The following is a 15,185-nucleotide window of genomic DNA, read 5'->3' on the forward strand; positions in this document are numbered from 1 at the left end:
TGACAATATAATCTACGTAGCCATACGAACACAAATACACACAAAACAATACCAAATTAAACGGGGTTTGTTTTAATGTAAGGCTAAAGGGAAATGTGCACAGGAGAGCAGTCGGTCTTGATATCAGCCAGTCTTCGAGGAGGGAGAAGGTTGCCGTCCTTAAATGACGGTCAGTGAAATGTGCTGATGGCAGTGGAGGGACATTCTGCATAAAGCTGAAATGTGTGAACGGTGGTCCATTTTGTAATAAGCCTTTCAAGGTATATAAAGCACAATGATACTGCCCTTGTGGGTCACAAGTCTGAAGGAAAGATGAAGGCCTCGGCAGCAGTTTCTGCATCATCGTCATCTTCCTCTGGTATCGGCTCCTCCCAAGTGAAGACATCTGAATTATCATGCATTTGTATAGATTCTTGTCTGCCTCCTTCCATTTCCCAAGGGCACATTGCGTCACGCCGAGCCAGAGGTAGGTTAACCCTCGTCTCCTCTGCAGCCTGTGTGCCTGTGTCTGAAGGATGGATGTCTTGGTCAGTTTGACTTTTGCTGCTTTCTGTTGTTGCTGCTGTTCTTATGTCATTTTCCAAGGGACTGATGGATTCTTGAGCACTGTCTTGCCTTTTTGATGGGGCAGCATGAGTGCAGTTTTGTGGCACAGATTGTTTGGGTGATGCTTTTGCCTCCCATGGACAGACATTTGAATAGACACTTTCTTGCTTTTGCAAGGTTTTCACTGGCTCACCTGTCTCCCATGGACAAACATCTGCAAGAACACTATCTTGTTTCTGCAAGGCTTTCACTGGCTCTCCTGTCTCCCATGGACAAACATTTGCAAGAACACTATCTTGTTTCTGCAAGGCTTTCGCTGGCTCTCCTGTCTCCCATGGACAAACATCTGCAAGAACACTATCTTGTTTCTGCAAGGCTTTCACTGGCTCTCCTGTCTCCCATGGACAAACATCTGCAAGAACACTATCTTGTTTCTGCAAGGCTTTCGCTGGCTCTCCTGCCTCCCATGGACAAACATTTGCAAGAACACTATCTTGTTTCTGCAAAGTATTGACTGGCTCTCCTGTCTCCCATGGACAAACATTTGCAAGAACACTATCTTGTTTCTGCAAAGTATTGACTGGCTCTCCTGCCTCCCATGGACAAACATTTGCAAGAACACTATCTTGTTTCTGCAAAGTATTGACTGGCTCTCCTGCCTCCCATGGACAGACATCGTGCAGAACACTATCTTGTTTCTGCAAGATCTTTGTTGGCTCTCCTGCCTCCCATGGACAGACATCTGCATGAACACTTTTCTGCTTCTCTAAGGTCTTGACAGTTTCATTTGTCTCCCATGGACAGACATCTCCACAGACACTTTCTTCTTTCGGTATGGACTTCACAGACTCGTTTGTTTCCCATGGACACACAATTACACTAACAGTGTCTTGCTCTTGGTCTACTTGCATTGACTCCTTGTTTGTAGCACCTTCCCTCTCTTCTAACTTCTCAGAATTCTCTACTTCCCATGGACAGACAGTTCCTTTTTTAGTCATTGTCTCTTTTAAAGAGGATCTTGTAGTGTCTTTTGTTTTTGGCTCTGTCTCCCAAGGACTTATGTCAGTTACAGGTGGTGGGGGTTCAGGAAAATCACTTTCTTCTTGTTTCAGTGTTTCACTTGTTTCAACGGAACATGCAGCTCTCCGAGCTGGTTCTTGGTGTACTGGACTTACATTAACATAAATTACCCTTTCACCAGGTTTTATTGTGTCACTAGGGGTTTTGATGGATCCCTGCCTAACCTGAGAGCTATTTGTGTCTTTTACATAAGAAGGGCATGCTTCAGGCTTTACATTGACCTGCTTCTGGGTGTCTCTAGACATAGGGACTTCAACAGTGGTATTACATATATTGTCTTCGGTGATCCTTGATGGGTCACGGTCGGTTCCCAAAGGGCAGACATCAGCACATATGCTCTTGGTTTGCAATTGCTCGACTTCCACAACTTCCCAAGGACAGACATCAGAAACGCTGGTTTGATGAAAAGGTTTTGGGACATCCCATGGACACACTTCAGTATTAGGAACAGACAATAAAGAATTTAGTTGGGACTCAGGGGATTTGAAGCCAACATTACTTACTGCCATAGAGAGTACTTGCTTGTCACTGTGTTGTCTTTGTAATACACTGTCATTCGCATTTTGCTTCTTGACTTCCAAGATAACCTCCTCTGACTCCCATGGACAGATGTGAACTGGAGCAGTATGTTTGGGGCTCTTTTCAGGAGAATCTGTTGATGGCAGCCGTATTGCTATTTGCTTTACAAGGCAAGGTTTTGTGCCTATGGTAGTCATAGCCCGTCTGTATGTCTGCGGGGTATGTTTGTCTGAAGCTGCACTGCCTGGGGACAATCTCATGGATGTGGACAGGGATTTTAGAAGTGTTCCCTCCTTATCATGACGTTCTTGTAGGCTTTTTTCTTTGCTCAAACTTCTTCCAACTTCCCCAATGCTTTTTGCTGTAAGGAGATTTTGAGTAGCAGAGCGGAAAGAGAAAGCCCGAAAATCCTTTGGCTTGTCGGAGAGCGTAAGTGGCGACCCTGGAGCGCTACAGGAGATTGGAGGCTTGGGCTTTGTGCAATCAACATCTGACTGTATACCATTGCCAGTTTCTGTTGCAGTGGGAGTAGGAGGTGGTAAGTATTCCCAAGGACAAACATATATTAGCGTTGGTGACGGGGCAGCACCAGGTGATTTGGGTTCTTCTTGATTTGATAGAGAATATGTGACATGTTTCTGATTCTTGTTTGCAGGCGGCTGCTCCTCTGGAACCTCCCATGGGCAGACCTCTGCCTTGTCAAATGACTCTGAGAGCAAGGCACTTGAAGTCTGCTTCTTTATGTCGACCTCCACAGTTAGCTGGGGCTTTTCTGCAGGGGCAGCTTTGCCAGGAAGTGACACATTTTCAATGCTTCTACAAGGAGTCAGAGAGCGATGGTCATTTCGTTCTATAACGCTGAGTGACTTTTGAAACCTGGTAGGCTCGGGAAGTAGAAGGTTAGTGTCTAACGATAGATTGTGGGCACTGGCAGACTTACAGATCAGCAATGTTGTATTGATGGATCCTGTGTCAGAATGCTGTGAACCCCTTCTGTCTGTTATGCTCTTTATGGAGCAGTTTAAAAGGGAGACCTCTCTTTCTGGGGTACAGTCATAGGCACTATGGGACTTTCGCAGTTTTGGAGAGGGCTGCATTAAAGTTTCATTCATAGTGTTAATGCTTGGGGTTTGATGACATTTGTAATAAGATCCGGATCGGGTTATAGTTCCTATTGCAGCACTGACATCCTTGTCTTCACGGCTGCATTGTCTGCTTAAACTTTCTGGAATCTCAGTGATCCGTTTTATAAGCGATCGTCCAATACTGAGGCGAGAGCTGCGCTTCTTTGGAAGGTGGGGATTGCTGTTTGCCATCCTCTTGGTCTTGTTGGCTTCCAACTGAGAATATAGTTTCTTCAGCTCATCCTGGTGCAGAGGAGAAAAAGGGTTTCAGTTGAGGAAAGTCACTGGGAGCAATACAGTAGGACGGTTTTTGTGATGGTGTGTACTGTACAAAACATGATGTTCAAAAGGCACCAAATTACAGGGTAATATTTCAAAAGAGGGCAAGTTAAAGGCAAAGGAGAAGGAGGAGGCTACCAAAAGGAATAATACAGTATTTTTTTGTAAATTGATTTTTAATAATAAAGATGCTCAGGGCATGTTGGCTTATGGGGACCCAGGTTTGAGTCCCATTCCCCCCTCTCTCACCCCTGCTACACTATTCTTATTGAAAAAAATCAGAAATACATACATCACAGAAAACTAGCTTTGTTTATCTTGTAATTTATGAGCTTTTTGTTATGTTTATTTAAGTTCCAGGTATACTTCATTTTCTACATTCTGCTCCATCTCGTGCACTGTTGTGTCAGCACAGCTTTCAAAGTATACTCAACTTTGGATGGGTGAGTTTGACATGCGCTGTAGGCTACAATTGCGTTTTTTATACTCTACCAAGCATCAGAGGGCAGCACTTGCCATTCTTGCCATTTACAGGACATTCGCTCGGAAGGACAGAAGGAAAGTAGTGGTTCTACTGTATGCAAAGTTTAAAACAAGAAACAAAACAAAAACTATGGAGAAGAATATTGTTTTGTATTGTTCTTTCTGTAGATTTCTTTTATCCCTTATACACATAAAGTTAATCCCAGAAAATTTTCATATAATTGCTAGAGTGCCTTCTGTGTGACCGCAAACACGTTCCCGGATTGATCCCGGGATGGGGACCTAATAACATTGCCGGAATCAGTCCCGGAACGCGCCCTGTGTGAACAAAAGGCAGAACCAATGCCATAAGGGGTGTGTCGTAGTGATGATGCTGAAGCTTAATGGAGCGGTATGCGATGCGCTATGATCGAATCAGAAAAACAAATGCACAAACGTGGTTTCTCAAAAGAGAAATCGCTGATCATAAGCAAACTTAGACGCTGCGGAGACATTACATGTCACATCCTGATGTCACGTGTCTTAATGGGATGTGTGTGAACGCACGCACAGATTCCAGAAAATCACTGGCAGTGTGAATGAATCAAAATCAAACGATCCCAGGACAAAGCCTGAGACACATTATCAGTGTATTTTCTGGAATTTATGTGTGAAAGAGGCTTTTGACTACTGCTCATCACATCACAACTGTGCATATTGCCATCTAGTGGACTCTTCTGTCTCAACATTCACCTTGCACATGCTCTGTTGTTCACAACACAAAAAATTCAACGCATTCTCATCCTAGGGCGTCATATACTGACGCTTTTGACATTTCGTCTACATCGAACGCACATGGCACCCTTTAGCGTCAATGCACGCACAGAGCTTTGTTCGGTTATGGGTAGGTTTAGGTCTGGGTTAGGGCTAGGAGGCGCCTTCTGGCCCATATCTATCTGCGTCTCATATTGACGCTAAAGGGTGCCATGTGCGTTCGATGTAGACGAAATGTCAAAAGCGTCATGAGAACGGGCTGAAAAATTGGGCTGCATGCGAACCTGATGACGAAAATTGTTGCACAGACAGTGCACACCGTTGCACAACGCAGACGGACAAAGTATACATTGAGCTTTTGTGTAACGTTTATGAAAATTTGATATATGAGAGTTTAGACTTTGGTTAATATTAGTTTGTTCACTAATTTACTTTACTGAAAAGGTCAAATGTACTTTTTAAATGCAATTACTAAGTAGACATTGTCATAAAGTGTTAGTGTGTGTCCTTTTCTTAAAATGGAAGTGTGAACGTGTGTGTTAGTAGAGCTGCGGCAGGGCAAAGTGTTTTACCCGAATGTCATCAGGGTCCAGGCTGTGGTCACTCCAACAGTTAGAGGTGAAACTACTGTTGAGGTAAGAACATGAGCGTCGCAATTCCACTTCTTCCTCGTATACCTCTGCAGCTATTTCCTCTCGGCCTGGCTGTGACATGTGAAGAAACTGCAACAAACACCAACACTGATTTGTACATGGGATAAGCTACACAACAAATGTGAGAAATGTGACAGGATTTAATAAATAGAATCTAATTTGCATGTTTATGCTATGTATTAAAAATATGTATTTTGCTGGAAATGTATGTACTTTTGAGTGTGTAATATAAAGTGTATTTTTGTAGGACATACTACTACATCATAAAAAGTTCTACTTTGTGTTGCCACAAACCTCTCCTCTTCTGCTACGCAAACAGTTTTAGGTGATATTTGCCAGCAAGCATGCATAGATGCACACTTCAAAAATTCACCAGAGAATTCATCATGCAAGCTCCATTGGCTTACTATTTTTAATATACTAAAATTCTATTCTAATCAGGCATAATATTTAGGACATTACAGTATGTGAATTAGGATGCAAGAAGTGTTTTATGTGTTATTTAGAAAGCTAACTTTATGGCAATTGTGATTTACCTACTACAATTGGATGACATTTAAAAAAGAATTCATGAATAGGTTAAAAATCTTTGCATAAGTATTACTTTAGACAGTACCTTAGGTATAAAAAGCAGGCCGAGTGTTACAGTAATTGTGACATGCGTGTGAGTGAAGAACAGCAAAAGCATCCAGTCAGGATGAATCGATGGCCTGGCAAATCTGAAAGTGACAAGAACGAAGTCAACAGAACAAACTCTTATGTGTTAAAGCAAAACCACTTTATTCCCCCACCTGAGAAGATGAAACACGGTGGAGAGGAGTAGCTCATTGTGGATAGCGATGCTCATGTAACGTGGTTCGTGAAATGCTGAAGGTACCGTCTTCACTGCACTGCACAGGAAACTGCCCCAGCACAGAAACAACAGCTCCGCTGAGAGTGAAAAACAACTTCATTTTTTATTTCAAAGGTTTTGTTTGCCACATACACAAATGTACACAGCAGAAATAACAACTTTTAATGAGGAAAAAGGGTGTAAGGCCAATATAATTTTTAATATTTATTCTTAGGGTTACTCCATTTGGTTTGAGCTAATGTAAAATTTTCAAGGTCAAAATATTGATACATTTAATGTTTTCTTTAAAAAAAATTACGTTAGCACAATTGTAAATGTTCACAGAGGTTCTCTCTGTGATATAATTTCCTGTTTAATGGTTTTCTTGACATGTTACAATAGTTATCACAATAGATTTGATTAAGTACATGCCAAGCAACGCAAGTTTTTTCCTAAAAATGTTAACCTTGAAATTACAATCTTCAGACAGTTACCCGTCCCCAACTATAATTTTGAACCCTATGGAAATATCAAAATGACTTTAACTTACAACTTTAATCATGGAAGACATATATTTAAGTTGTATGAATTGCATTTTAATGTTTTAAATTTTTTAATAACTTAAGTCCAGGCTAAAATGTGAGCATCAAAACAAATTGGAAGAAAGTTATTTATGTACAAACATCAATAGAAGATGGGATATGTATTTAAAAGAAAATATACAGTGTTAAGTATTATAGGCTAGTGCAGCAATATAAAAAATGCAAGGTTCATATTGTGTAAGCTGTCTGAATATGCCAGAATGGTTGTATAAAACTATTTGATCTCCTGGGGTCATTTCAGTTCAGTCCTTCATTTACTTAGTCTAATTTATGACATTATAGCAGTAACATCATTATTTTTGTGGTATTTTATTAGTATGGCAGGTAGTGGTTAATGCTGAATCATATCCAATGACAATGGTACTGTGTTCAAATCATCAACTAAATGCTTCAAAGAACATTAAATTATCCAGGAGCATTCATCCTTTCATTTGTCTGATCTACTAATGTGCCCCAATTTCAATTAATCTCTCTGCCAGACACCCAAGAAAACCCATGGACTACTGCCACCAGTCAGAAATGACATCACTTACCCACAGCCATCATGTAGTCCCACCGGTCCAGGTCGCACACGTTGAAGCCTTGTCCTTCTGAGGTGGAGGAAATGATCAGCAATGGAACATTTCGGTCTCGATTCTGCAGGACGCCAACTGTCCATGCACACAGGAACCAGCTGACAGTAAGCACTATAACTCCCAGCATCCTCAGCACACCCCTGGTGGTGATGTATGGCACTCTCTGGGCTGTGCGCGACAGGAAAACTCTCAGAACCCTGGAAATATGGCACATCACATAGGCTGATTCATTTCAGGAGTTTATAGGTTCCTTTATCAGCTTTTATTTTTAACAGATCACAGACTTCTTGAGTAGTCTTAAAGGTGCACTTAGTTATTTTTCCCTAATTACAAAACAATAAAACTTTAAAATGTAATGATGTGCACTCATCTGTAGCCTAATAAAAGCTGTTTAAATTTTCCAGCTTGTGGAGGCCGACATGTTGTAGCGACTTTGTTATTGGACACTTTTCTTAAGGGACTAAATTGATTCTAAATTCTACAATGGAGAAATTTAATTAATTCATATCAATCAATAGGCCTATATACCTACATTTCTACAATATACCAGTAGCGCAAAAACACATAAAAAATGACTGAGTGCATCTTTAAGTGCCTTAAGAATAGCATCTTATTACACAACATTTCATCTGACAGATGTGCAGGTGGGACAGTTAGAAGGGAGGGTTGAGTTTGATAAAGGACTGGACTGAAGTGCCACGGACCGGTACATCTTGAGTGTCACAGTTCCATAAACAATGGCAAAGCCAAGCAGACGGACCCAGCGGAGTAGAATACACCGGAAAGTGCTGGGTTTGAAGTATAGAATGAAGACCTGAAAACAAGAATAAAATGAACTGAAATTATTGGTGGAAGGTTGTTGTTCTAATCCCATTTGACAAAATTTGTCTCTTATGTTCACCAAGGCTGCATTTATTTTATCAAAAGTAAACCAGTAATGTTGTGAAATATTATTACAATCTAAAAGAACTGTTTTCTACTCGAATATATTTTTGAAATGTAATTTATTCCTGTAATGGCAAAGCTGATTTTTCAGCAGTTGAACGTCTTCAGTGTCACGTGATCCTTCAGAAATCATTTTAATGTGCTCATAGTTCAGTGACTCTAACCTGGTAAACAAATAACTAAACTGTGTGATTTCTTGATCATTTTCTGCTTCCTAAGTGCCACCCAGCTATTATGATTTCAACTGCAGTGCAGTAATCTGAAAAGAGGCTTTGAATCCCACACTCACTGGAAAGTAAAGCAACAGAGAGCCACAAAGGATCATCTCCAGCAGCAAAAGCCCTGACGATCGGATCCGCTGAGAGACAGAAAGATGGTAAGGAGTGGAGAGGGGAAGCAGAGGTGAAATTACAGCAATTGGCATCAAGTTTGTGCACATGAGGGACCTTTTTGCCTGTGTTTGAAATGATGCATCATAACACGTGGCATTTTATGATATATCATGTTAAGATATACCACATATCAAATTAATCGCATGCTGAAATCTTACCTTGGTTCTTCTGCACTGATATGCTACCAGCATGCTAATAAGCACAAGGATCATGAAGAGACCCTGCACAGTCAGGACGCCCGTTCTCAGGAGCCAGTCTTCCTGCACCCAACACGGGCCTCCGTCCTCACACTCAGCACAGCCGGGCCAACAGGGCAGACACACAGGGACTTCTGGGTAACAAGCTTGGGTACTATTCACACGATTGTTCCCTGTAACACCATATATCATCATTTTTCTTTTTAAATAAACCCATTTTAAGTGTATTTAATTAATACTTTCACCTATATAATCATACAGCTTAATTATCAAAAAAACGTGAGTTGCATTAATTATCCACTTTGGTCTAAAATCATCACCCTTCTGTTTGGATGGGTGTGTCCAGGGCCTAAAATTAACACTCGTCAAGCGCCAAATGCGAGTAAAAACTGGTGTTGGCAAGTATATGAAACAGTGTCAGTCGCCATTTGGCCGGTAACATTTTTATGAATTCTAACAATGCAAGACATGAGAACATGAATGTGAACAAGTTTGAGCCAGTGCTGCATCGTCAAAAAAGTTTAAGCCTTGCCCATTTAAATATTCAAGCGCAAGAAGACATGAAAGGGAACTCAGTTTATTACTGTGTGGGAAGTTTTCTGCGCACAAACATCCAAAGCGCGCGCCCAGAAATCCGCATCTCGACAGGTCACCATTACAGAATTGAACGGTTCTCGACGTCTTGCGCTTGAACGGACATATTCAAACCAAATTATGTCAAAATGCCAGTCTTACATACCCTGAAAATCCAGAGTTCTCGCGAGAGCTCAAGTTGACTTTGCTCAGCGAGTTTACTCTGGGGTCGAGTAATAATGCTTATTAAATATGCCCTTGTAGCCGAGCTGCACCAATCACATCGGGTTATCTGATATAGGCGGGCCAGAGGCGAGCTAAACAGATGACGACAGCGCTGTGACGTCGAAGTCATTAGTAAACATCTCAAGATGGCTATAGATGAACACCAGTTGTTTTAAGCGGCTTTGGCCGCTACAATGAACAAGTTAGACTTGGCAGTTATCTAAAAGAGGAACAGAAGACGGCGCTCGAATCGTTCCTTTGCAAGAAGGGCGTTTTTGCTGTTTTGCCGACTGGATACGGCAAGAGTCTAATCTACCAGTTAGCTTGGCTAGTAGCTAAGCGTATGGGGCTTGTTGTGATTAATCGTAGTGTAATCCAATTGCGTGCAGTGAGATTTTCAAATGCATGCTTGGTGCCGCCCCTCGAGCTGGCTGATTTTTATTAGTCGATTCCAGACCATTAATCTTTCATCTTTTGGGTCTGGATTTCCAAGTCTTGCAAGTATCTTCGAAAACAGTCAGTTATGTCTTAAGTGAACTTAAGTACTGATGTTTATCAGTATATTGGACCCGTGCATTAGCTCTTAAAGTGACAGCAGCCTAATATTCCTGCTGCTGGCTGTGTTTTTAACAGTGTCGTAACTGGGTGGGACAGGATTGTGTGTATGGGTTGCTAATACAGTGCTATATCAGATATGAAATGTACAATAATCCATGATCAATTTTAATTGTAAATTGAGGTTAATTTATAAACATGTTTTCATCCTTAAAATCTAGCACAATTCAATTCATTGTTAATCCCAAGATTCTTCATGTCAGTGAATAAATACTTAAATCCCCTTTAACTGTTCGTGTGCCCTCATGGTAAGGTGGTAAAACTTTTTTTAAACGTGTATGGGGCCCTATCTATCGTTTCTGCCATATATACCTAAAGAGAGGCAAAGCTCAATCGTTCCAAAGAAAACAGAAAAAATGATGTACAAAAATACATCAAAGCTAATGTTTTAATGCCTTTCTGCTATAACTTTGACCCTTGCCCAATCATTAATTGAGATACTTTTATATGGCATCATGTTAGCTATATATTATCTAATCAAATAAGTCTAAACCGACTGTATAGACCCACTTTTGCAACTGATTTTTGATTATTTCAAGCCTCTTACTTTTGTTTTGTATGTCTGGAACTGGACTGTAGTAGCCCTTTTTGCATCGGCAGCAGTACTGACCCATCCGGAAGCCCTGTTGTGGGATGGGCTCACACTATGGGGAAGAGAAAGAACGAGAGGTGAGGTCAAAAGTATGCTCATCTGTTTTACCTTCATCTGTATATGCAAACGACTTGCTCCTAGAAAGGGGAAATCAACACAGATGTTTCTGCCAGTATGATTGTGTTCTCTCTGCTTTCTGCCATTAATTGCATGTGTGGTCTCTCATCAGCAGTTTATCTGTGAGAGTCGGCTGACCCACACATCAGACTCACTCTGAGTTAATCTAAGCTAAATCCTAAATGGAGGGGTAATACCTCTATTGGCAGAGCTTTATCTTTTTATTCAAGGAAATCCAGCACTGTTCACATACATTTTATATTTTCACTTACGAACAAGATTCTTGTTTATAAAAGGATATTGTCCACTTGAAGAGGAGCAATTGAGAATAAATAAAATAATAATTACATAGATGCTATGTATCTCTATTCAGTATCTATTCATAATAATGATTTTGTTGATTCTTAAAGTGGAGTAATGTTTTATTTCACAGATCTTTACCGTGTCAAGTAATTCTTCAGTAAAACCAGCACTTTACTGAGCAGTATGTATACATGTACCTTTAAAATATACATGGGACTATATCATAGATCATGTCAATCTATTTATGTCAATCTAATTAATGCATTGTTATGACACAAAACTGTTCTATTTATACGTTGCTCCTTAGGGGGATCAACTCAATTCTCATTAAATTCGTTCAGTGTGCCAAATCCTGCCGTTGCTTAACCTGCCAACACCTGTGAGCTTGTGCTCTGGTAGGTCAGGATGATGGGGGAGTCTGAGTCTTGTGGAAGGGGTGTGGGGTTGGGGAGGGGGGGTTGTGGTATGTGAGCATCACAGGATTATCAGACTAATCCTTCAGATCATCCTGCACCCAGTGCTCACATCTTTAAATAGAAGGTCTGGATGAAAGTGGGAGTATGATGATGGAAAACAGTGGGAGCAGGAAATGGGAAATGTATATAACAGTCCGGCAATACAATGAGTAAAGCAGGTGATGTTTTAATATGTTACTTAATAATAACCCAAAATATTATTGAGATGCCAGATCTGATGGCAACAGGCATTATGAAATGTGTAGTATTACAGTTAAAAGGATTGTTAACCCCAAAAATAACTTTTTTTCCTTCATTTACTCACTCTCATGTTGTTCCAAACCTGTTTGACAATCTTAAGTAAAATACAGACAAAAATATTTTGAAGAATGTTGGTAATCAAACAGTTTTGATTAAAATTTACTTCCACTTTATGGACAAATAAAAAACTGATTCATTTATGTCCTACAAAGGAAAGAAAGTCATACAGATTTGCAATGACATGAAGAGTAAGTTTTGACAGAATTAAATTTTTTAGGTGGACTACCCCCAGTAATTGCCCAAGTACATATAATCTCAATTGTGTCAATTAGTAAGGAATGTCAATCCAAAAACATGATGATATAATTTACAGAAAAAAATATTAGAGGAGAGCATAGCTGATAACAAAATGCTAATGCTATCATAATAGCTGCATTACAGTGGAGAACGAAACATGCTCACAAAGACACTTACAAAAATAAATCACTTCACCACAAATGTCCTCTTGACATTTAGCGTTTTGAGTGGATCTCTGAATGTGTTCTGGCCCTGCTTGTCCCTGGTTAGTGAAATCCACCCATTCAGCCTATATATATCATTCTGACCATCTGAAGAAGAGCTCTGAACCTACAATAGAGCAGCTTCTTGTATGATAATGAAAACAGATTGACCTTTAAAGTCATTTTAAATACCCAAATGGTGTTAAGACCATTAAGACCAGTCTGCAGTAGGTCCCGTATGGAAAGTATTGGTCAATGATGGTGCACTCTCACCTCCATGCTGGTACGATTACATTGGTGTGTGTTTGCAAACCAGAAGTCTCCACTGGCACACTGATCCACATTGAATCCCTGGACATTGACATCAATACGGATCACACCCCTACCACCAGAACGCATAGAGAGACGACAAAGATACGGTAGTGACAACAAAGTAACAGTAATGACAGAAGACTCGAAATGAAATTAATGGGATAGTTAACCCAAAAATGGACATTCGGTCATCATTTGCTCCCCCTCATGTCATTCCAAATCTGATGACTCTCTTTCTTCTGTGAAATACAAAACAAGAAATTTGGAAAAATGCATATTTTTTTGTCCATGCAATTGAAGTCAATGGGGTCCGATGGGGTTCTGTTTCAGACCCTATTGAGTTTCATTGTATTGACAAAAAGGAACAGAAACATTCTTCAAAATATCTTATTTTGTATCCCACAGAAGGAAGTCAGTAATCAAGATAAATAATGAGTAAAAGATGACAGAATATCCATTTTTAAGGGGACTATCCCTTTGAGTGAATAGCCAGAGATGACTGAAAGACATAAAAATTTGAGCGTACAAAAACGAGAAACTATTTAAACAAGAAGTTGAAGAAAGTGCACTGACCTAAACTCTGGGCTGAGGTCTGGCTTCAATCCGTAAAATGGCATTGAGAGGCTGAGTAACCACCCTGGCAAAAAGCGGCCATCAACACACTCAAGGAAAGGGACTTCGCCCCACTGAACCCCGCTGCTGTTGATCACATAACTATCCCCACGTGCCCACTTGGGAGTATCTAGGGTGCTTAGGTCATTTAGAAGAACCCGTTTAGACAAGATATGGAGGGGTGGAGAGCTAGACTTGAATGAATCAAACCAGCTTTGGTCAGGGGTAGGAGGACGGAAGCTGCTCCAGACAGACGTCAGGTCCTGCAGGAGAGTGTCCTGGGTTGTGCCTTTAGAGGCACGGAGCACCAATTGGGGCAGTTGGATTGTGGGGTCTGCGTCGAATGTTAGAAAAGCTCGTCTGACCAGGCCTGGCCTGTCCCCTTCGAGCATGGCCCGGACCAGTGCGTGGTACCACTCGATATCCTCTCGTACACTTGTTTCTCTCAGCTCACTAGCTTGAAATATCAGGTTGAGAAAGTTGGCCGCATTGGTCAGAGACGCTATGGCTTGGTGCAAGAGAGGGAGAAGCTCTCTAGGCAGAGATCCCCGCTGAACAAGCAGCTGGAATGTCTGTGTGCAGGTGGAGGAGGACAAGGAGGACGAATCGCCAGAGTAGAGGTAGTTCTCCACAGAAGACCGGTCCTCCTCCGTGCTTACAGGAGCCGGACTGGTGGGTAGGGGGCTGGGTGACAAGCTGTTCCCTTCTAGGGTATTTGGGTCAGTAAAACAAGGTGTTGGGGTGAACTCCAAGCTGGACGTGTCCTCAACTTCAGACACAGTGCTGAGCTGAGCAGAAAGCATGCTAGGCAGTAGAAGCAGAAGAGGTAGCACACAAGCACACAGGCCCATCCTTGTAGAAACTGCTCCTCCAATGCTTTTTGTGAAGGAAAAGATCAGCTTTTGCGTTTTCTCACATCCTGAAAGATGCTTTCAAAGTGCAGGCCTCCATTTCTTCTCTTTCCCTGTCTTTGCTTCTTCTCTCCTTTTCTTGTAAACCGATTGAACCACAGGTGTCAGTGGTGATAATTTGAGTGCAATCGCAACTGTGTCAAATAAGTGTGCGTTCACACACGGACTGACATGCACCACTCATTTTTGAAGATGAAGATGAAGCTCAACAACATTTATGCTCCATGCGTCCTACAATAAGTTGGTCAGGTCCTTTCTGGATGTGATGCTGGAGTTAACAGGCCTGCAAGAAACTGGAGTGAGTAACAAAGATCAACAAGAAACCGAGAACTTGTACAATACCCCTGTTTCTCTCTCTGCTTACCTCTTCACTTACTCTGCAGTCCTCCTGTAAATCTCTCCCACTCTCCCATCTCTCTCGCTCCCTCTCCCAATCTCCCAGTTGTGGTGAGTGCTGAGAGAGGCACATCTGTTAATGTTGGATTGTTATGTTGAGTGTATGTGCATGAGGATGGGCTGATGGATGAGAGGATGGGAGGGTAATCCTCTCGGTTGGGTATGCATCAGAATCTCACCGCTTTGTGGATTAACCCAACACTTTCCGGCTGGGTCAGTCATGAGTGGTCTTTTATGGACTGTGTGTGACATTGTGAATATGTGTATGCAGCGGTTTACAAGTCTGCATCTGTCTGGCAGATGAAGTGCACTGAAATGCTAATCTCTGATAAG

The 15,185-nt window shown here is 41.3% G+C and overlaps 1 protein-coding gene across 1 annotated transcript; it reads right to left on the minus strand.

The window, feature by feature from the left end:
• Positions 1-293: 293 nt before the first annotated feature.
• On the minus strand, positions 294-14,396 carry gpr179 (G protein-coupled receptor 179; the record flags this gene model as incomplete). Its single annotated transcript, XM_081358527.1, has 11 exons — positions 294-3,512; positions 5,357-5,506; positions 6,054-6,156; positions 6,229-6,367; positions 7,405-7,643; positions 8,151-8,260; positions 8,681-8,749; positions 8,942-9,153; positions 10,941-11,037; positions 12,895-13,003; positions 13,507-14,396. 11 exons carry the CDS (start codon positions 14,394-14,396, stop codon positions 294-296), a joined length of 5,337 nt encoding a protein of 1,778 aa, XP_081214653.1.
• Between the last annotated feature and the right edge of the window lie 789 nt (positions 14,397-15,185).

Source organism: Scardinius erythrophthalmus (genome assembly GCF_964197995.2).
Source record: "Scardinius erythrophthalmus genome assembly, chromosome: 25".
NCBI lineage: Eukaryota > Metazoa > Chordata > Actinopteri > Cypriniformes > Leuciscidae > Scardinius > Scardinius erythrophthalmus.